The 22864-nt window shown below is 40.5% G+C and overlaps 1 protein-coding gene across 2 annotated transcripts in view; it reads left to right on the forward strand.

Annotated features, from left to right (window-relative positions):
* NPR3 (natriuretic peptide receptor 3) overlaps positions 1 to 22864 on the forward strand; it is a 65925-nt gene that overhangs the window by 12302 nt on the left and 30759 nt on the right. For both annotated transcript variants that reach the window (XM_065873972.1, XM_065873973.1), the window contains exon 3: positions 12371 to 12537. In XM_065873972.1, the coding sequence (XP_065730044.1) occupies positions 12371 to 12537 (167 nt within the window). The remainder of the gene's footprint in view (positions 1 to 12370; positions 12538 to 22864) is intronic.

Below are 22864 nucleotides of genomic sequence, written 5' to 3' on the forward strand. Positions count from 1 at the left end.
ATTTTATAATGCTGATATGCCATCTTTCTTAATCAGTCTTTTGTTTTTTAATATTTATGTTGTTTCCAGCTTTTTGCTGTAAGAACAATGCTATATTGAGTTGCCTTGCCATGTGCATTCATGTGTGCACATACATACACACGTATGTATGTGTGTGTAATCTGTAAGACAAGCTTCTAGAAGTAGAATTCTGGGTCAAATGTTACATGCATTTAAATTTTGATAGATATTGCCAAAGTTGTCCTCTAAAGAGGTTTGCCAATTTACATTTTTGCAACGGTGTATGAGATATTTTGTTTTCCTGTATCTCTGTCAACCCTGTATCATCTAACTTTTAAATTATTTTATTTATTTGAATTTCTTTTTATGTCCATAAGCAGAGTTTTGCAGTTTTCTTTATTTGAATTCTGCACCATTCTTGCTGAGTTCATTCTTAGACATTTTATGTTTTTTGGTTTTTATTATGTTCATGATCTTTTCCTATTACATTTTGTAACTGTAGTTGTTATGTAGAAAACAAGAATTCCACATATTAAATCCTCTGTTCTAATAGATTTTCTTAATCACTTTCAAATAATAACAATAGTTATGCCTCCATTTTGATAGTTGAATGTTATATTTATCTTTCTTTTCTTACTGCATTGGCAGTAGCCTCTAGAATAATATTATATAACAATGGTGATACTTAATTTCTAATATCTTGTCAGAAGTAGATGTTAAAATATTCTTTAGTTTATGAAGTGTGGTTTTAAAAATTGGAAGTGAGTGATGAGTGTTATCAAATATATTTTATCTGTACTCTTAATAAACTTCCTAGTATTGAGCCATTATAGTATTCTTGGAAGTAAGCATAGTTTGCCATGATTTTTTAGATGTATTGCTGATTTTAACTTTTTAGTGTTTTATTTACGATTTTTGAATCTATACTCATGAGATTAGACAGTTTTCTTGCATTCAGGTGGTATTGTCAGATTTTAATATCAGGTTAATATTAGCTTTATAAAATTAATTGGGACACTTTCCATTGTTTTTATGCTCTAGAACAGTTTATATACCATAAGAATATTCCTTGAAACAATTCAACTCTCTATCTGGACCTAACTTCTTTTCAGAGGTAATTTTTGGAAAATTAAAAAACAAATCTATTTTGCAATAATTTTAGATGTACAGAGAACTTTTAAAAAAATAGAGTTTGTGTATACCTTTTACCCAGCTTCCTCTAATGTTAACAGTTTAAACGGGCATAGTACAATTATCAAAATAGACAATTAACATTAGTACAATACTACTGACTTAACTACAGGCTTTATTTGAAATTTACTACGCTTCCTCCTAATGCTCTTTTTCTGTTCCAGGATCCAATCTATTTAGTTGTGTGTCTTCTTTTTGTTTGTTTGTTTGTTTGTTTTGCGGTACGTGGGCCTCTCACTGTTGTGGCCTCTCCTGTTGCGGAGCACAGGCTCTGGACGCGCAGGCCCAGCGGCCATGGCTCACGGGCCCAGCCGCTCCGCGGCATGTGGGATCCTCCCGGACCGGGGCACGAACCCGCGTCCCCTGCATGGGCAGGCGGACTCTCAACCACTGCGCCATCAGGGAAGCCCAGTTGTGTGTCTTCTTAATCTTCTCCAGTCTGTGATAGTTCTTCAACCTTTCCTTGTTATTTATGACCTGACACTTTGGATAGGTCTGTTATTTTGTAGAATGTCTCTCAAGTTGGATTTATCAGGTGTTTTCAAATGATAAGTTGAGTTTACACATTTTTGGCAAGAATACTACAAAAGTGGTGCTGTATCCTTCCTAGTGCAAAATACAAGTGCATGAGAAGTCATGTATATGTATATACATATGTATATGACTTATTATTGGCTTTATGTATGTATGACTTATTGTTGGTGATTTTTGGGACAACTTTTTAAAACTTATTTTTCCATTAGTTTAGTTTTTCTGCTTCTTGAAAACTGAATTGCATGGAGTTATACAATGTGCTCTGATACAATCTACCAAATCCTTGGTTTTTCTTTTTTCAAATTTTATAAAATTTATTTATTTTATTTTTTAAAAGTTTTTACTTTATATTGCAGTATAGTTGATTAACAATGTTATGATAATTTCAGGTATACAGCAAAGTGATTCAGTTATACATATACATGTGCCTATTCTTTTTCAAATTCTTTTCCCATTTAGGTTGTTACATAATATTGAGCAGAGTTCCCTGTGCTATACAGTAGGTCCTTGTTGGTTATGCATTTTAAATATAGCGGTGTGTGCATGTCAATCCCAAACTCGGTAACTATCCCTTCCCCCCACCCTTTCTTTCTGGTAACCATAAGTTCGTTCTCTAAGTCTATGAGTCTGTTTCTGTTTTGTAAATAAGTTCATTTGTATCATTTCTTTTTAGATTCTGCATATAAGCGATATCATATGATAGTTCTCTTTCTCTGTCTGACTCACTCACTTCACTCAGTATGACAATCTCTAGGTCCATCCATGTTGCCACAAATGGTATTATTTCATCCTTTTTAATGAATGAGTAATATGCCATTGTATATATGTGCCATATCTTCTTTATCCATTCCTCTGTCGATGGACATTTAGGTTGCTTCCATGTCTTGGCTATTGTAAACAGTGCTGCAATGAACATTGGAGTGCATGTATCCTTTCAGACCATGTTTTTCTCTGTATATGTGCCCAGGACTGGGATAGAGGGATCATATGGTAGTCCTATATTTAGTTTTTTAAGGAACCTCCATACTGTTCTCCACAGTGGCTGTACCAATTTACATTCCCACCAACGGTGTGGGAGGGTTCCCTTCTCTTCACGCACTCTCCAGCATGTAGATTTTTTGATGATAGCTGTTTTGACTGGTGTGAGGTGATATCTCACTGTAGTTTTGATTTGCATTTCTCTAGTAATTAGCGATGTTGAACGTCTTTTCATGTGCCTCTTGGTCATCTATATGTCTTCTTTGGAGAAATGTCTATTTAGGTCTTCTGTCCATGTTTTGATTGGGTTGTTTGTTTTGATGATATTAAGCCACTTGAGCTGTTTGTAAATTTTGGAGACTAATCCCTTGTTGGTCACATCATTTGCAAATATTTTCTCCCAATCTGTGGGTTGTCTTTTTGTTTTATTTATGGTTTCCTTTGCTGTGCAAAAGTTTTTGAGTTAAATTAGGTCCCATTTGTTTATTTTTGTTTTTATTTCCATGACTCTGGGAGACAGATCAGAAAAAATCTTGCTGCAGTTTATGTCAGAGAGTGTTCTGCCTATGTTTTCTCTAAGAGTTTTATAGTGTTCAGTCTTACGTTTAGGTCTTTAATCCATTTTGAGCTTATTTTTGTGTATGGTGTTAAAGAGTGTTCTAATTTCATTTTTTTACATGTAGCTGTCCAGTTTTTCCAGCACCATTTATTAAAGAGACTGTCTTTCCCCCATTGTATAGTCTTGACTTCTTTGTTGTAGATTAATAGACCATAGGAGTGTGGGTTTATTTCTGGGCTTTCTATCCTATGCCATTGATCTATATTTTTATTTTTGTGCCAGTACCATACTGTTTTTTTAAAAAAAATTATTTATTTTTGGCTGCATTGGTTCTTCGTTGCTGTGCGTGGGCTTTCTCTAGTTGCGGTGAGTTGGGGCTACTCTTCGTTGCAGTGTGCAGGTTTCTGATCGTGGTGGCTTCTTTTGTTGTGGAGCATGGGCTCTAGGCTCATGGGCTCAGTAGTTGTGACTTGCAGGCTATAGAGCACAGGCTCAGTAGTTGTGGTGCATGGGCTTAGTTGCTCCACGGTATGTGGGATCTTCCCAGACCAGGGCTCGAACCCATGTCCCCTGTACTGGCAGGCAGATTCTTAACGACTGTGCCACCAGGGAAGCCCAGTACCATACTGTTTTGATGACTATAGCTTTGTAATATAGTCTGAAGTGAGGACGCCTGATTCCTCCAGCTCCATTTTCTTTCTCAAGATTGCTTTAGCTATTCAGGGTCTTTTGTGTCTCCATAAACATTTTAAGATTTTTTTGTTCTAGTTCTGTGAAAAATGCCATTGGTAATTTGATAGGGATTGCATTGAATCTGCAGACTCCCTTGGGTAGTATCATCATTTTGACAGTATGGATTCTTCCAATCCAAGAACATGGTATATCTTTCCATCTGTTTGTGTCTTCTTTGATTTCTTTCATCAGCATCTTATAGTTTTCAGAGTGCAGGTCTTTTGTCACCTTAGGTAGGTTTATTCCTAAGTATTTTATTCTTTTTGATGTGATGGTACGTGGGATTGTTTCTTGAATTTCTCTTTCTGATCTTTTGTTGTTAGTGTATAGGAATGCAACAGATTTCTGTGTATTAATTAATTTTGTAACCTGCAACTTTACCAAATTCATTGATGAGCTCTAGTAGTTTTCTAGTACCATCTTTGGGATTTTCTACGTATAGTATCATGTCATCTGCAAACAGTGACAGTTTAACTTTTCTTTTCCAATTTGGATTCCTTTTATTTCTTTTTCTTCTCTGATTGCCATAGCTAGGACTTCCAAAATTATGTTGAATAAAAGTGGCAAGAGTGGACATCCTTGTCTTGTTCCTGATCTTAGAGGAAATGCTTTCAGCTTTTCTCCATTGAGTATGATATTAGCTGTAGTTTTGTCATATATGGCCTTTATTATGTTGAGGTATATTCCCTCTGTGCCCGCTTTCTATAGAGTTTTTATCATAAATGGGTGTTGAATTTTGTCAAAACCTTTTTCTGCATCTATTGCGATGCTCATACGGCTTTTATTCTTCAATTTGTTGATGTGGTGTATCACACTGACTGATTTGTGGATTTTGAAAAATCCTTGCATCCCTGGGATAAATCCCACTTGATCATGGTATATGATTCTTTTAATGTATTGTTGGATTCAGATGGCTAGTATTTTGTTGAGAATTTTTGCATCTATGTTCATCAGTGATATTGGCCTGTAATTTTCTTTTCTGGGACATTTTTGTCTGGTTTTGGTATCAGGGTGATGGTGAGCTCATAGAATGAGTTTGGGAGTTTTTCTTCCCCTGCAATTTTTTGGAACAGTTTCAGAAGGATAGGTATTAGCTCTTCTTTAAATATTTGATAGAATTCGCCTGTGAAGCCATCAGGTCCTGAGCTTTTGTTTGTTGGGAGTTTTTAAATAACAGTTTCAATTTCAGTGCTTGTGACTGGTCTGGTCATATTTCTGTTCTTCCTGGTTCAGTCTTGGGAGATTGTACCTTTCTTAGAATTTGTCCATTTCTTCCATGTTGTCCATTTTATTGGCATACAGTTGCTTATAGTAGTGTCTCATGATCCTTTGTATTTCTGTGGTGTCAGGGTTTTTCTGATTATATCCCCTTTCTTTTCCCTTTTACAGCCTGGTTGCTTAGGCTTTGCGCTTGGCTGTCAGCCTGGCTGAGAGTCTGTGCCATGTACTAGCTCTTGGCAAACTGACATAACCCTGCCCTTCCCCTGCAAGTGTTAGTTTCTTCTAATGATAATAATAGTACTTATCTCATGGCATCAGGCTGAGTAATAAATGAGGTGGTGTATGTGAGAGAAACAGAAAACTTCTTGGAACATGATGAGTGTTTAGTAACTGTTCATTATATTTACTATTAATTTTAGTTTACTTTGACCATTACATATAGTACTTTAAAAGTGATAAGTTTGTGCATTTTCTTGTGGTGCAGTTATATAGCTTGATTTAGGCCATACTTTTTTTTTTTTTTGTGGTATGTGGGCCTCTCACTGTTGTGGCCTCTCCCATTGCGGAGCATTGGCTCCGGACGTGCAGGCTCAGCGGCCATGGCTCACGGGCCCAGCCGCTCTGTGGCATGTGGCATCTTCCCGGACCGGGGCACAAACCCGTGTCCCCTGCATCGGCAGGCGGACTCTCAACTACTGCACCACCAGGGAAGCCCTAGGCCATACATTTTTTTGTTACCAAATTAGTCAACTTTTATCTAGTACATCCTAAGGATCTGGGTGCATTAGGAATTATATCTGCCTGCAAATAACCAAGACTTCCAGCTATAGTAATTTAAACAAATGTAGAGGTTTATTCTCTCAACTGTAAGAAGTGCAGAGGTGGGCAGTCCGGGGCAGAATGATGGTTCCATAATGTCATCAGGGACCCAAGCTTCTTCTTGTTTTCTGCTCCCTCAATCCTAGTGAATGGCATCCATCCTCAAGATCATGAGGTAGTGGCTAGGATTCCAGGGATTGTGTCTTAATTCTAGGCAAGACAGAAAGGGAAAGATGAGAGGCAAAAAGAGATCCTTTTCAGTTGACTCAGTTCTGTTTGAAGGGCTCTCTCGAAGCCCCACTCATTAACTTTCGCTTACGTATCATTTGCTACCCGTGGTTGGGGGAGGGCCAGGAAATGTGTGCTTTTAGCTGGGCTCACTGCTACCCCACATCAATTCAAGAATCTGTTACTAAGGGAGTAACAGAGAGAATGGATGGGAGAATGGATGTAGGGAGGTTTGCCGCAGACCCTGAAGCACTTTTCCTCTTCAGAATAGAAGCAGTAAATAGAATCTTATGGCAGGCACAGTGACCTAGACCAAGGTTCTGGTGTCTGTTGCTCATAAAGGACTTTCTCTGAGATTTTTATACTCTAAGAATCAGATATATTATCCTGAAAAGTTCTCCAACATCCTCCTCTCCCTGTGCTTCCTCACATCAAAGTCTACACCAGTTCTAGAAAAAGGCTCTGTTTTAAATAATACTTGAGATTGGTTTTTTAAGAAAACATATTGATAGTGTGCCCATATTTACTGATTATTAGATTGTCTTGGTGAGCACTCAGAAAAATTCTCAGATCTGCCCCAATTATATTGTTACAGGAGTTCTGAATATATTATGAGGGAATTCAAGTGATGGAAAATAAGATTGAGAGGATAGGTTTTAAAAAAATCCAGAGTGAAGATGATATATATTGCGCTGCAGGGTTTTGAATAGCACCTGTTGGCATTTTCATTCGCTGGCATTATGTTCTTTGGATGTAAGTTAGGTGGAAAGTCATTTGCGCGATCCTGTCTGGGACTGTAAGGTTATTGTAGAGCTTTCCTGACTTCCTGAGAACACAGAGGCACTCAGTAAGGTGAGGATGGGAGAATTCCAGGGCTGGTCATGCACATAAATTACTTGACTCGCTAAAAGTAGAAAAATGGCAGAAAAACTGGGGAAGGGTTGGATTTATATTTTGCTATCAAAGTGATATATTCCTGTTATAGTCAGTTTAGGGTAGTGAGAAAAGAGAAGGAATTCTCACACAGTCTTTCAACTGTAAGAGTTGTTAAACCACGTTTAGACACGTCTTCCTCTGATTTTTCTTCCTCTGTTACTTTTATTTTTAACATTCTTGTCCTCCACTGAATTTGAAGTTTTAAATCTTAGAACACACCAAACTTTGATGAGATGAATGAAGAGCAGGCACCGCACTGGAGTTTGGAGGCTGGCTTGCGTTTGAATCCTGCTTCTACTTATTAACCAAGTGACTTCGGGCATGTTAATCTCCTTGAGCCTCAGTTTCCTTATCTGTAAGATGGGGATCATACTTAAATATTCCTCATAGAGTTTTCATTAGGATTAAAAAATGAAGTGCTCCAGGCAAAGCCATTCACAATGGCATCGCTCAGTAAGTGGTGCTGTTATCACTGATGGGAGAATCTGGACCAGCCTCGCTCAAGGCAAGCAGGTAACTCCTGGGTATTTGGAGAGGTTGGGGTGAGGCAGGATGGCCAATCCTTTTGTCTCACTTAATTGGCTTCCAGAGGGCAAGAGCCATGTATTCTGCAGCCAGCCCAGGTGTACTCCAGGCATCATTTTTTGGATGTAGTCTGTGATGTCTCAGCTCCGTCATTCAGCGCACATTTACCGAAGGCTTTCTATGTGCTGGATCCTTGGTAAGTACTGAGAGCTACAGGATGACACAGTTATCCCAGTACTGCCGGCTCTCACCAGCTCCCTGGCCGCAGGATTGCCAAGCACAGGGCTTGGTGCTGAACAGGTTATTTCCTCTTTCACAAATATTCTGTACCCTTCTCACTCTAAATGCAAGCTTGGGGCTCCATGATGTTTAAAACCAAACCAAACAAAGAAAGCAAATTCACTTTCCCTTATTCCTGAAGCAACTGCAAGCATCACCTTCTCTGCCCTACTTCTCATTAGCCGACTTCTTTCTCCTCTTCTTAATCCCTTGTTCAGGACCATTGTAAGAGTATGACAACAAGACCCACCACTCCTCTGAGAGTGTTAGGTCACCGCTGACCTTCTCAACACCAAAGCCATCAGCCTTAGTGCAGACCGTGCCTACATGCCTCTAAAGCAGTGCTGTCCAGGGGAACTTTCTATGATGCTGCCTGTGTCCTACTCTGTGTTGCCCAGTACAGGAGCCACTGGCCACATGTGACGATTGCACGTTTAAAATGTGGCCAGTGCGAGTGAGAAACTGAAATTTTAATTTTATTTAATCTTGAGTAATTGAAATGTAAGCAGTCACCCATGGAGCTAGTGGCTGCTATAGTAGAGCTATATACAGCTCTAGTCCTTGCCGTATTGTTTCCATCCATTTCTTTCTGGAAACCCTGTTTTTCTTAGCTTTGGTGGCACAGCATTCTTCGGACTTTCTCTTAGCTCTTCTGTCTCCTTTTAGTCCTTTGCCCACTAAAAACAGCGTCCCCAAAGTGTGTGTGCTCACCCTCCGCCCTCTGCTTCTGGGTACTAAGTATAAGACATATGGACGTGACAGCCAGCATTCTCTCTAGCCCTCACTTCTCTTGCTGGCTTCAGACCCCTCTTTCCAACCCCAGCCTGGTGCTGCCACTTGGGTGCTCTGTAGTCAGTCACCTTGGATTGACCGTGACCCTAACTGAAATCACTGTGTTTCCGTGTCCACGTAACCCCTCCTCCTCCCTCTGGCTCTGCTATTTCTTCTGACAACCATTTGCTTTTCCTCTCTGGCATCACTGGTGACGCGCGTCCCTCTCGGCTGTCGTTCACTCCCTCACTCTTGTAGAGTCTTCAGATTCCTCTTGCACAGCCCTCTGCATTCATTCTCAAGGGCCCTCCCTCTTTTTATGATTATAAAAGCAGTAAATATACTGCTGAAAATTTGCTAAAGTCAGAAAAACACATAAAAAAAGAAAAGAAAAGAAAAGATGCCTGTAATTCTAACCACCCGGAGAGCCATGTTCAATTTTTGGGGGGGGTGTGACTTCCCACATATAACCTCTGGTAACCCTTTGCCTGGATTACTGTGGCTGTGAACCCTCAGTGTCTCCCCAGTCTAATCCATTGCTATTTCCCAAGGCATGAGCCTGATCGTGTCATTCTTCTGTTCCGCTCGTAAATCTCCAGAGGCACCCAGTGTCTGCTGAATTAAACTTGTCCCCACTGATGGGGTATCATGCCAAGCCAACCTCTGCTTTTCCTAGGGTTCAGTGGCCCCGAGAGGTTACTGACACAGTAACACACACACAAAGCAGGAAACACACACAAAGCAGGAAGTCATAGTATTGGCTATGGTTGTGACTAGATACCTATTTAGTTTGGCTTACATTTACTAAGCACTTTTGTTTCCATTCTTCTTTCTTTCTTTTTTAAAATTTTTGTTTGTTTTTATTTTTCGGCCATGCCACACGGCAGTGTGGGATCTTAGTTCCTCGCCCAGGGATTCAAACCCATGCCCCCTGACCACTGGACCGCCAGGGAAGTCCCTTCTTTTTTTCTAGAAAACGAAACCCCAAGATCATTCCCTTTTAGATTGTGGTAGACAGATTTATTGTACTATATTTCACTTCTTTCAAGATTAAAAAAAAAAAAAGTTTTTTCCATATTAGTAACTAAGATAGTTGCTGTTTCCAGTTCTATGTGAACTACACAGCATAATACCCTATAGGGTTATTTCCTTTCTTGTGCCCGGAGGGTTCTCTTACCCAAAGCCGAGGAACTCTGACCCTCTTTGCCTAAGAAACACCATTCCTGCTGATTCTTGATACCTCGAGTCAATTAAAAAAGAATCAATACGTGTGGATCGCACACCTAGAAGAAATGGGTTCCTTCATGGGTTGAAGATGGACATTCTTAGAATTTGGGGTCTTGCTGGCAAATGGATTTGGCCCCTTGACAGAAGGCCGCGTTGTCCATGTCTTGAGCACCCAGAGGGGTTGGCCCTGGCCGATGACAGTGCCACACAGCTCACTTGCCCTCTGAGCAAACGCTGGCATAGCTGTGGCCTCCCTGGGGTTTGGGAGGTTTCACAGTGGAGGAGGAGGACTTCATCAAGTTTTGTTCAGTGGCTTGAAATTTACTCTTGTGCTCACTGCGAATGGATCGAGCCCTTAATGAATTCTGTCCTTGACTCTGTCTTATTTATCTTTTAACAGCTCCCTGGCACATACTAAGCAATTAATGAATGGCTGCTATTTTTAGGATTAGGATTAAACAGATGCCTCCACAAACAAATTCTTTGTCTCTGCCTTTTCTCATGCTCCAGACAGAGGTTCCCAGCTGCCCACTGGATGTCATACACATTTGCACCTCTGCCCGTGCTGTAGATTCTGCCAAGCATGCTTTTCCATCCCCTTTTCCTCTTATTAAAATCCTATTCACACAATTAGGGCCAGGCTGATGCCTCCTCCTAGCATGAAATTTCCCTCTTTGGAGCTGGTTACCTCTTCCTCTGTACTCTGCGTGGTTTCCATGTACCACCGCCCGCCCCGCATAGTAAGCTAACTGTTACCCTGTAATGACTTCAGGTGTTTACATGCCCATCTCTAAATCCCCCTCTTGAAGTGGTGGAGACTGTTCAAAACATTTATGGTGCCCACTGTGCTGGCTGTCACAGAAACTTGCATGTAGTTCAGTTAATCTGTTTGTCTGATTTAAGCTATGATAGAAATTCCAAAACCACCAGCTCCTAACTGAACTTTTTCTGTAAGAGTAGAGCAAGGGCCATGGAGCCCTGGCTGCACATTCCAGAAGCATCTTCTCTTAGCCGCTGGGCTCTGGACATCTGCACTGGACTCTGGGCTCAGGGCAAACAAATGACTGTGATGTTGGACTGCAGCTGGTTGAATGCCTTGTTGTATTTGCAGAGATCTCAAGAAATCATAATGATAATTCACAGAATTATTATTATTATGGTCAAAAGTTAGAGGTCCATATTTCCTTTTGGGGTCCTGCAAGCCACATGTTTTCTCAAAAATGAAATAATAAAGAGAAGAGGAATGATTCTTATCCATGTAATTTGCCTTTGCTTTTGTGAAAGGGAGAGCTGTGAACCAGCGGGGTACCCAGCTTCTGAATGCCTCAGTTTCCTCATCTGTAAAATAGAGAGGATAATTCAGAAAACTGAATGCCTCAGTTTCCTCATCTGTAAAATAGAGAGGATAAAAGTCACGGGATCTTGTGAGGATTAAATGAGTTTATAAAGTGTTCAATAACTAAGCTTTTATTATAATATATATATATACATATATATATATATATATACACTCAATAAATGTTAGCAATTTTTATTTTATTACTATTGGTGCACAGATCGACTTGTCCAATAAATAATCTTTTTGATGTTGCCAGCACTAGAGAGATATAAATCCTCAAGTTCACCTAAGCTACTTTTCAGTCTGAAGAGATTCGAGAAACATTTCAAGAAATATCAATAATCTGTTACCTTTTTTTTTTTTTTTTGGCCGTACGCGGGCCTCTCACTGTTGGGGCCTCTCCCGTTGCGGAGCACAGGCTCCGGACGCGCAGGCCCAGCAGCCATGGCTCACAGGCCCAGCCACTCCGCGGCTTGTGGGATCTTCCCGGACCGGGGCACGAACCCGTGTCCCCTGCATCGGCAGGCAGACTCTCAAACACTGCGCCACCAGGGAAGCCCTCAAACCTTTTCCTTTTAGCACCAACTTTATAATACTCGTGTTGTCGTATGTAGCCATCCCTGCCTTCCACATCTACGTAGTGTCGGGTTTCCTGTAGCACAGTAACATCTTGGTTGACCTCCACAGTTGATTAAAAAATATTCAAAACTAAGTGTGGATGGAAAGGAATAGACCTACTGCTTACTCCTGCAGTGCTGCAATTCTTGGGGGCTGAAAATTAGTTACAGGGTTATTATAAGGCAATTAACACAACAGTGCTTTTGTTTCTGCCTCACATTTCAAAGGAACACGTGTTCTTCTCCTTTGAGGATCTTGACATTGTCACTTTCTATCCAAATGCAAAACTGTGACAATACCTCCTGCCCCAGCCACCAAAAGAAACATGTAGAGACAATTCGCAGTTGAAAAGGGAGAATGGCCCCTTTATGGTGACTGGCTTGGAATTATAAATATTTTTACTTCTCCCGTAGGAGATGGCTCATGGAAGAGAGGAGACAAACACGACTTTGAAGCTAAGCAAGCGTACTCATCCCTCCAAACAGTCACTCTACTGAGGACAGTGAAACCTGAGTTTGAGAAGTTTTCCATGGAGGTGAAAAGTTCTGTTGAGAAGCAAGGGCTCAGTGAGGAGGATTACGTAAGTAACTGATTATGAGTCTAGACCTTCGCATCCTGAAAACAGTCTTCAAATTAAATCAGGTGTGATAAATCGTCCTGTTCTGAACCATTCCTAGGTTCTCGTCTGAATGCCACTGTTGCTTCCTGTGTTTTTTTTTTTCTGGCCAGCTCTCCTCCCTCCTCCCCACCAGGCGCCCATCACCCCACGCTTCACTTACACTTTGCCAGCTGCTGAAGGAAGGGAAATTGCTTTCTGTGGGTACTTGTGGTCATGCTGAGCAGAGATCTGGAGACTTCCATCACCTATTCTGCTAGGAGCGTGTTGGGGGAGAAGATGGATGAAGGATTGCCAAAGTTTTGCATGCCTGATTTTTCCAGAGCTTGGTGAGGAAGGTATTTTGGATTTTAGAAGGCTCCTTCTTTTGGCAATCTGTCTTAGCTTCGTGGCCAGTCTGCTTCTCTCTTTTGTGGCCGTGTTGTCGCCTCCTTCTGCTGCAGGCTGTTCCCTACTGAAGTATTCCAGAGTGTCGCACACCATTAGTGAGGTTGTTACTCATGCCTCTTCCAAGAGTGGACTGGAGTCAGGAGCTCAGGCCAGGCTCAGGATTAAGTAGAGGGACATCTAGCTGTGTGATCTGGGGCAGATTCCTCAGTCTCCCTCATTCAGATGAGGATGGGAGGGTTACAGATAATCTAGCTGAAGTCTTTAGCACTGTCTGGTCAAGAAGTTGGAACTCAACGAATGGTGCCTCTTTTGTACTATTGTCATAAGATCATGCCTGCCTTTATAGGAATTTGCTACTAAACGACATACAAAGGGTCTTATAAACATGTATTAATGTCTTAAATGCGATTTATATATTATACTCGTATCATTTAAAATACCTTTTGACTTTCTAAATTAACACTGTCTTCTAGATATGTAATGTGAGCCACAAATGTAATTAAAAAGTTTTTAGTAACCACATTAGAAAAAGTTAAAAAAAAACAGATGAAATTAATTTTAATAATACATTTTATTTCACTTAAATAGAAAAAATCATTTCAACATTTAATCAATGTAAAATTATGACTGAGATTGTATATATTTTTTTCTTGTATGAAGTCTTTGAAATCCAGTGTGTATTTTACCCTTACAGAGTATCTTAATTCAGTTCAAGTGCTCAGTAGCGATAAGTGGCCAGTGGCTGTCCTGTTGGACAGGGTGTTCTTAATTATTAAAGAAGTGGAGCCCAAGTTTGCAGAAACCTTTGATAGTATTGTCATCTTTTGCCTCAGGAATGCGAAAGGACACAAAGGACATTGTAGTTCTCTTCAGTAGTTCTGCCAGAGGTGGCCTGTGTCAATATTGAAAGCATCCAAGTCTTTTACGTATGCCACTGTATGTTACTTTACTTTACTGGGTTCATATTAATTTTCTGGTTTAAAAACTCAGAAATGGTGTCATTTTGTCTAACCTCTTTCCTAAGGTTGTTGAAGTTCAACTATTTCAGTACAGGTCGTCCAACATGATGATACTTAGTGGGCAAAAGTTGGCATTGCATCGCCCTATCAGGTACATCTTCTTGGTCATTAGTTCTCCTGTGTTCAGAATGTTAAATCTTATTTTAATGGTAGTCTAGGCAAAATCTCCCTGGAAGGTGTACCTACTACAAAGATCCGTAATACATTCCAAATCAAATACTGCTGCTTTAGAGATTATTTGTAGTTGTAGATTACAATATCGCTTCCCTCTGATGGTGGGATCGTTAAAATGGATTTTATACATAAATAAAAATGGTAATGTAGAAATTGGAGCTCCTCATAATGACTTATTCTGTCTTTCGTAGTTACGTGTGTTTTAGCTGTGCTCTTTTGAGTGCCACTGCAGCTGTTTATCAGGTTAGTTTAGACAGGTGGTTGTGGTGAGTGTCGTGGAAGAGGGAGATACGGGGCCTCACGGAGACTAGAGCTTGATTTCCTGCAGCGGGAGATGCTGGAGCGGAGTAACAAGACTCGGTGGTCTTCATCCTAAGCCTCAGCTCTTTCCTCATTCTTGCTGCTCCTCTTGTTTGTACTAATGGGTTGTCTCATCTACTTAGAATTTCTGTTAGTGACACCCATCGTGAGCTCTTCAGTCCTCGTTACTGGATCTCAAATCCAGCAACGTTGGTGGACTCTATTCTAAAGTTTTACCATGCATTTTCTAAACAACCACAAGACCTGTGAACAGTAACAATTTTGTTTCTTTTCAGTTCTTCTTTTAAGTATGCTTAATTAAGAGATATTTAATTACATTGTCTATTAAATTAAGTATAATTAATTAAATTAAAACTTTTAATGATACTGACTAGGATCCCAATACAGTATTGAATGTAAGTAGCGGTAGTGGGCATCCTTGCCTTGTTCTGAACTTTAAAGTGAACAGCATGTAACAGATTTCGTATCTGTTCACATCACCATTTAAGTGTGATGTTTACTGTGGGGTTTTGGGGAAAGAGTCTTTATTAGATGTGGAAGTTCTCTTTTATTTGTTCTTATTTGTTGGTGAGGTTCTGTTCTGGCAAAATGATACCCTTTATTAGGATAACTGAAACAAAAATAGCACAGAAAACATAAAGATTCACATAATGTAGATTAGGAAAGGATCTGGACACAGGTCTTTTCTTAATTGAAGTATAGCTGATTTACAATGTTGTGTTAATTTCTGCTGTACAGCAAAGTGATTCAGTTATACATATATATATTCTTTTTCATGTTCTTTTCCATTATGGTTTATCACAGGATATTGAATATAGTTCCCTGTGCTGTACAGTAAGACCTTGTTGTTTATCCATCCTATATATACTAGTTTGCATCTGCTAACCCCAAGCTCCCACTCCATCCCTCCCCAACCCGCCTCCCCCTTGGCAACCACATTTCTGTTCTCTATGTCAGGACACAGCTTTTGATTGTAGGCATTGTAAACTATATGATATCCTTGACCCCATGTCATGTATGCTAGTATCACAGTCATCAGATTAACATGTGGTTGGCGTCTTTGGAAAGCTTGGGATCTTCTCAAGATGCAAAAATTTGGAGCTTAAAATATTTTATAAGGCTATACTGAAACATTAGAAGGATGGAATGGCAATGGTATTTTTTAATAAAATTATTATTATATATTTTAAACTTAACAAATTTTGTTATTAACGTTACTTTGTTTCTCCCCCCTCTCTTCTTCTCTCTCTCCTTCTCTCTTTCTCCCTATCTTCATCTCCAACTCTTGCCTTCTCTTTTTTTAAAGTGACTTTTTAACTGAGACGAGTGCAAATTTACCTGCAGTTTTAAGATGCAATATGGAGACATTCCTCGTATATAGTGCCTAGTTTTCCCCAGTGGTAACATTTTGGAAAACTATATGTAAGATCACAACCAGGATATTGACACTGATACAGTGCACTAATTTTACTCACATTTCCTCAATTTTGTTTGTACTTACGTGTGTATGTGCACGTGTGTGGGTATTCAGTTCTGTGGAATTTATCACCTGTGTAGGTTGGGGTGATTGAATATTATCAAATGCGTTTTCTACATCTATTGAAATAATCAGATTTTTTTCTTTATTCTGTTATAATGTGGTGAGTTGCATTACCAGGGTTTTCCCCCTGAACCCCAGTTTTATTGAGATATAACTGACATATAACATTGTATAAGTACAACATAAGGATTTGATATTTGTATATATTGAGAAATGATCATCACAATAAGTTTGGTTAACATTGATCATCTCACATAGTTACAAACAAATTTTTTTTCTGGTGATGAGAACTATAAAAGTCTACTATCTTAGTAACTTTCAAATATACAATACAGTATTGTTGACTACGGTCATCTTGCTGTACATCTCATCCCTGGAATGTATTGATATTTAACTTATAATTGGACATTTGTATCTTTGAACCACCTTCATTACTAGAGTTTTCTAACTTTAATAATCTCTGCACTCCTGGAATAACTCTGCTCTCTCTCTATACCAAGTCTTAAACTCCTCTATTTCCCAGTCCATATCTTGGAGAATATAATTGTGGTTGAACCTGTACAAGTTTGCCTTGGTGGAGCTTTCCATGCTGGGTTGTCTCAAAGGCTATTGGCAGCCTGTAGATTAGGCTCTCTGGGTTGGAAGTCCACTCCTGTTTCACTCATCTCTGGTGGGTAGTTGGGTGCGTACACGTGTGTGATGTGATGGAAAATAGGATTCCTTAGGGCTGGGCTATCGTTGGGGCTCTGGGTGTTGCATGTACTGTAATTGTCTCATTATTACCACATGCATCTATGACAGTGTTTCCGCCATTCCTATGGGTACTATAATAGTATTTTTAAAAGTATATTTGTCCTTTTACTAGTGAACCTGGTGGAAACCTTATCTATTCTGATGCATCGTCTTTTAATAGGGCCCATTATATTGGGAGATGGTATAGCCTGATGGTTAAGTGTGCAGGTGTGGGGTTTCACAGACCTAGCTCTGCGTCTTACTGTATTGGTCTTGAGCATGTTTCTGAAACTGTGCCTTAGTTTACTGGCTCTAAAATGGGGATAAATAATTTTTAACTGACAAGGTCACTGAAAGAACTGAAGCATTGTATATAATTAATATTGAACACAATGCCAGGCACTAAGTAAATATTCAATACATGGTATCCATGATAGATTTCTCTTACTTTTGTTTCTCATATTCCAGACCAACGTAACCAATGTATATGAGGCTTCTGCATGTCAATGTTCTCCCCAGCACCCCTGCTCATCCTTCAGAAGTTAACTCAAATACCACTTTCTCAGGATGTTTTTTCCTGACACTCCAGACGAATCTCACACACTCCGCTCCTTTCTATCATAACATGCCTCTCTGGTTGTAACCACATGTCTTTGTGTGGGATTTTTTTTAAGTTAACGTTGGCCTCCTTTGCCAGACAGTAAGTTCCATGAGAGCAGCAACCATGTCTGTTTCTGTTCACTCTTGCATCCCCCCTTACTGTATGCTTGGCACGTAGGACACAGCCAATAAATGTAAGCTATTATTATTATGCTTATTATTCGGGGTTTTGCTGGACCAGAAGACATCAAATCCAAGCCCCTTCCTGTACAGGGGTGAAAACTGAGGCCCAGGGAGGTGAGGTGGCTTTTCCAAATGTAACCACTCTATTGCAGTCAGTACAACAATGCTGGGTGGTGACAGAGTCCTGTGCTTGGACCTTATCAGGTACACAAAGCCAGGAGTTCAGATCCACTTATACTGTGGGAGATGGTACTGGGGGGTAGTAATGGCTTTTTACAGTGAGGATTCTGAAGACCTTCTAGTGGGCGGCATCAGAAATCTGAAGTTAGAAGTAAAGCCCCACTGGAGAGGCCGTCACATATCAGTGGGACTCCCAGCGTGGCTCAGACAAGTGCTTGCCAAGTGTCTGTCTAGCCTCCTCTGGTGGGGTTTTGTCTTGCAGCCAGGGTGGTCTTTACTGCCTTTCCCTTGGGCTAAGCCAGCACGAAGTCCTTCTGGAGACTCAAGCCCCACAGCAGCAATGGGAGGCGAGAGGGGCTGGGCCGACAGGAAGCCCTGCTGCGATGTCTGGGCAAGGCAGAAATGGCCCTTGTACCTTGGCCCTCTTGAGGCTTGACGGGCCTGCTTGGCCGTGACCACGGCGCTGAGGGGAAGCCTGTCTGACTGGAGAAATCTCAGGCTCACAGGGTCCAGTAGGCGTCGATGAGGGTCCGAAGGAGGAAGATGGCCACCGACAGCAGCATGTTCTTCCGGTTCTCCTGCCGAAGCAGCTGCAGCTCCTTCTCATAGTCGGAGGCTTTGTTCATCAGGCTGCTTTTCTCCTTCTCCAGAGACCTCCTGGCCTCTGAGCCCAGCTCCGCCCCATAGAGCCTGGAGTTCACAGCCTCCAGGTCCCTCCGACGTGACAGCTTCTCCTCCAGCCCATCGATCTTTAGAGCGATGCCCAGATTCTCCAGCTTCCTTTTTTTTTTTTTTTTTTGCGGTACGCGAGCCTCTCACTGCTGTGGCCTCTCCCGTTGCAGAGCACAGGCTCCGGACGCGCAGGCTCAGCGGCCATGGCTCACGGGCCCAGCCGCTCCGCGGCATGCAGGATCCTCCTGGACCGGGGCACGAACCCGTGTCCTCTGCATCGGCAGGCGGACTCTCAACCACTGCGCCACCAGGGAGGCCCTCCAGCTTCTTTTTAGTCATGTTACTTGCCGGGTTCCCGGAGTCATTACTGGACGCTCTCTGGTGGTTTATATTGGGTCGCCCACATGTGCAGTGGCTCTCACTCCAGGGTGCCTGGATGGAGCTGTTTGGCCTCTGCCACCGAATTGTTCCAATTCTAGAGCACTGGTATTTGGTTTTAGAATGCGCTGTGTGGTGGCCAAGCCAAGATTAGTTGCATCCCCTGACTCCTGGTCAGTGGCTTTCTTTATCCACTACATCAGTCTGACCTTTTTAACAACAATGTGCCCAATATGGGGGCAAACCCATGACCCGAAGATTAAGTGTCTCAGGCCCTACAAGCGAGCCCAGCAGGCGGCACAGGCAGGAGAGCTTCCTTCCTTTACCTGCCCCCTGCCTGCCCAAACACACACTTTTAACACATCAGTTTCTCTTTACTCTTTCACATACTTGACAAAGTCCGGCTAGGACTCCGTCTCCTCTCCATCTGCAGCGATCTACTTTGCCTGTTTTCTTCTGAAGTGTAAACCACCATTTCCTAAATCAGCAGATGCTGTTTATTGAGCACCCCAGGGACCATGGCTGTGAACTTGATCCTGGACCATGTAATGGTCCCATCTTGGGTGGGATCTTCATCACCTAAAAATACTTGAGCAAGTATATAAATATCCATGGCCATGAGCTCTGGGAGGCTACAAGAGCCGCATTCCTGTGCCGGCACAGATTGGAAACATCATCCACTTCGGTGTCAGCACTCTGACACACTGATGGCATTCACGCAAGTCTGGACAGTTTATCTTGCAGGAGACCAAATGTGGCACATGTGTGAAAATATCCATGTTTCTAGAGAAATGAAATCAAACACCGTGGAGTGGGTTCACTTAGTTCTGTAGTAGGAGGCTCCCTCCAAATTCATCCAACTTTCCATGACCTCTTTAAGTGGATGAGGGTTTCCTGAGTTAGGGTGCATTAACTCTTTACAATTCTGTGCAAAATTTTGTACGTGAGGGCACATGTGTATATTTCTGGAGAGAGGGGCCAGCACCCTTCATCTGATTTTTAATGGAGCCAATGTCACAAAAAGGTAAGAATCATTGAACTAGACCAGAGTTAGTCAGCATACCATTTGACCAGTTACCGTCCCAAGCCCTATTTATTCCTACGGATAGGGTACAACATTGTGCAAGCAGGGCTGCATTGAAAAATCACTCCCCTGGAAGAAAATGAAGAGACACCTGAATGCTCTAATATTTTTTAATCTTATATTCTAAAACCATTCGTTTTATTTCTGACATGAAAGAGATACTAATTCATTTATTTATTCCTTCATTCTGAACTAGGGAGTCAGTCCAGTCTTTACAACTACCAGTGTTTTCACATGAGGTCTTTAAGAGGTAGACTTAACTTTGTCCCAGCTACTATTTCTCAGTTTAGACTGAGCCAATGTTGGAGACCTCTTTTCCCCTCTGGCAGCTGCTCTGACTTCTCGGTCCTGTAAATCCCACTCTTGGCTTTGCCCCATTCTCCTATTGTGTTTGGCACTTCTGAGACCCATTCACTGGCTGGCCCTTTAACAGTTGGCTCTGCCCTTGGGTGAAGCTCACCCTCTTTCCTTGATGTTGTAGTTGTTTAAATCAAAACGATACATGATTTTCTAGATTGAATACAATGAAAGAAGACCCACACTGAATTAAAAATGAATTCATAATACTCTGAGAGTTAAGACAAACACAAGTCTCCCATTCTGCTCTTCTCCACTCCTGACTCCCATTCTTTGGAGGCCATACTCCTTAACGTTTTTATTGGCCTCTGCTGTTTCCCTTTATATTTCTAAAATAGCTTATCTATATTGATGTTTTGAATATTAAAAATTTTGATATTATTTTGTGATTTTGTAAAATGGAAAAAGATTTAGCTCCTTTATACACTCTTCCTCTACCAATACTTCTTTTTCCTCCCATCCTCCCAATATTTTGTGACATAATTTTTAGTTAAAGGTATAGTCACAAAATAAAATTTGAAGCTAAAAAAATAGAACTTTTATTATTATGACATGCATATATATGTATATGTATTTACAACTGAATCATGTAGTGTTCTATGATTACATTTCTTTTCCTGCCTAGCTTTTTGTTTTTTCTGCAGTTAGTGATTTCCTTGGTTTTTTAGTTGCTTCCATGTAATTCTCACTACTTCATTCTTATTCCCTCAGCCAAAAATTTTGGATAATGATGTTTCTTCCCCCCCCCCCCCTTTGTCTTCCTGCTCTAGTTTAGAGTAATTGCTTTCTTCAATATCAACCTTTAGTTCTCTCCTGTACTGGATCCTCTTTTTCTTGGATATCAAATCTCCTTCTTTGTTGAATTTCACCTTAGTTTTGAAGGACAGGGGTGCAAGGATTCTTCAGTATATGCAAATCAATCAATGTGATACACCATATTAACAAATTGAAGAATAAAAAGAACCAGCTTTTAGTTTCATTGATTTTTGCTATTGTTTTCTTTGTTTCTATTTCATTAATTTCTGCTCTGATTTTGATGATTTGTTTCCTTCTACTAACTTTGGGTTTTGTTTGTTCTTTTTCTCTAATTGCTTTAGGTGTAAGGTTAGGTTGTTTATTTGAGATTTTTCTTGTTTCTTGAGGTGGGATTGAATTGCTCTAATCTTCCCTCTTAGGACTGCTTTTGCTGCACTCCATAGGTTTTGGGTCATCGTGTTTTCGTTGTCATTTGTTTGTATATAATTTTTGATTTCATCTTTGATTTCTTCAGTGATCTCTTGGCTATTTAGTAGCATATTGTTTAGCCTCTATGTGTTTGTGTTTTTTTTACTGTTTTTTTTCCCTGTAATTGATTTCTAATCTCACAGTGTTGTGGTCAGAAAAGATGCTTGATATGATTTCAATTTTCTCCTGCTGAGAGAGGAGAAATTTACTGAAACTTCATTTGTGACCCAAGATATGATCTATCCTGGAGAATGTTCTGTGTGCATTTGAGAAGAAAGTGTATTCTGCTGCTCTGGGATGGAATGTCCTATAAATGTCAATTAAGTCTATCTGGTCTATTGTGTCATTTAAAGCTTGTGTTTCCTTATTTATTTTCTGTCTGGATGATCTGTCCATTGGTGTAAGTGAGGTGTTAAAGTCCCCCGCTATTGTGTTACTGTCAATTCTTCTTTCATGACTGTTAGCATTTGCCTTATGTATTGAGGTGCTCCTATGTTGCGTTCATAAATATTTATAATTGTTATGTCTTCTTGGATGGATCCCTTGATCATTATGTAGTGTCCTTCCTTGTCTCTGTGACAGTCTTTATTTTAAAGTCTAGTTTATCTGATATGAGTATTGCTACTCCAGCTTTCTTTTGATTTCCATTTGCATGGAATATCTTTTTCCATCCCCTCACTTTGCCTGTATGTGTCCCTAGGTCTGAAGTGGGTCTCTCGCAGGCAGCGTATATATAGGTCTTGTTTTTGTATCCGTTTGGCCAGTCTGTGTCTTTTGGTTGGAGCATATAATCTGTTTACATTTAAGGTAATTATCGATATGTATGTTCCTATTACCATTTTCTTTATTGTTTTGGGTTTGTTTTTGTAGGTCTTTTTCTTCTCTTGTGTTTCCCGCCTAGAGAAGTTCCTTTAGCATTTGCCGTAAAGCTGATTTGGTGACGCTGAATTCTCTTAGCTTTTGCTTATCTGTAAAGCTTTTGATTTCTCCATTGAATCTGAATGAGATCCTTGCTGGGTAGAGTAATCTTGGTTGTAGGTTTCCCCCTTTCATTACTTTGAATATATCCTGCCACTCCCTTCTGGCCTGCAGAGTTTCTGCTGAAAAGTCAGCTGAAAACCTTATGGGGATTCCCTTGTATGTTACTTTTTGCTTTTCCCTTGCTGCTTTTAATATTTTTTCTTTGAGTTTAATTTTTCTTAGTTTGATTAATATGTGTCTCGGAGTGTTTCTCCTTGGGTTCCCCCATTTTTTCAACTCTTCCAACTTCTTTTATTTTCTGTGATTGCCACAACTTTATCTTCCAACCTGTCTATTGAATTTTTGATATCATATTTTTAATTTACAAGACCTCTTTTTTGTTCTCTTTTTTAAAAATAACACACTGACCTTGTTTCCTGGATACAATAGCTTCTTTTCCTGAGTGTACTCTTCCAT

The sequence above is a fragment of the Phocoena phocoena genome, chromosome 3, assembly GCF_963924675.1.
Source record: "Phocoena phocoena chromosome 3, mPhoPho1.1, whole genome shotgun sequence".
In the NCBI taxonomy this organism is placed as follows: Eukaryota; Metazoa; Chordata; class Mammalia; order Artiodactyla; family Phocoenidae; genus Phocoena; species Phocoena phocoena.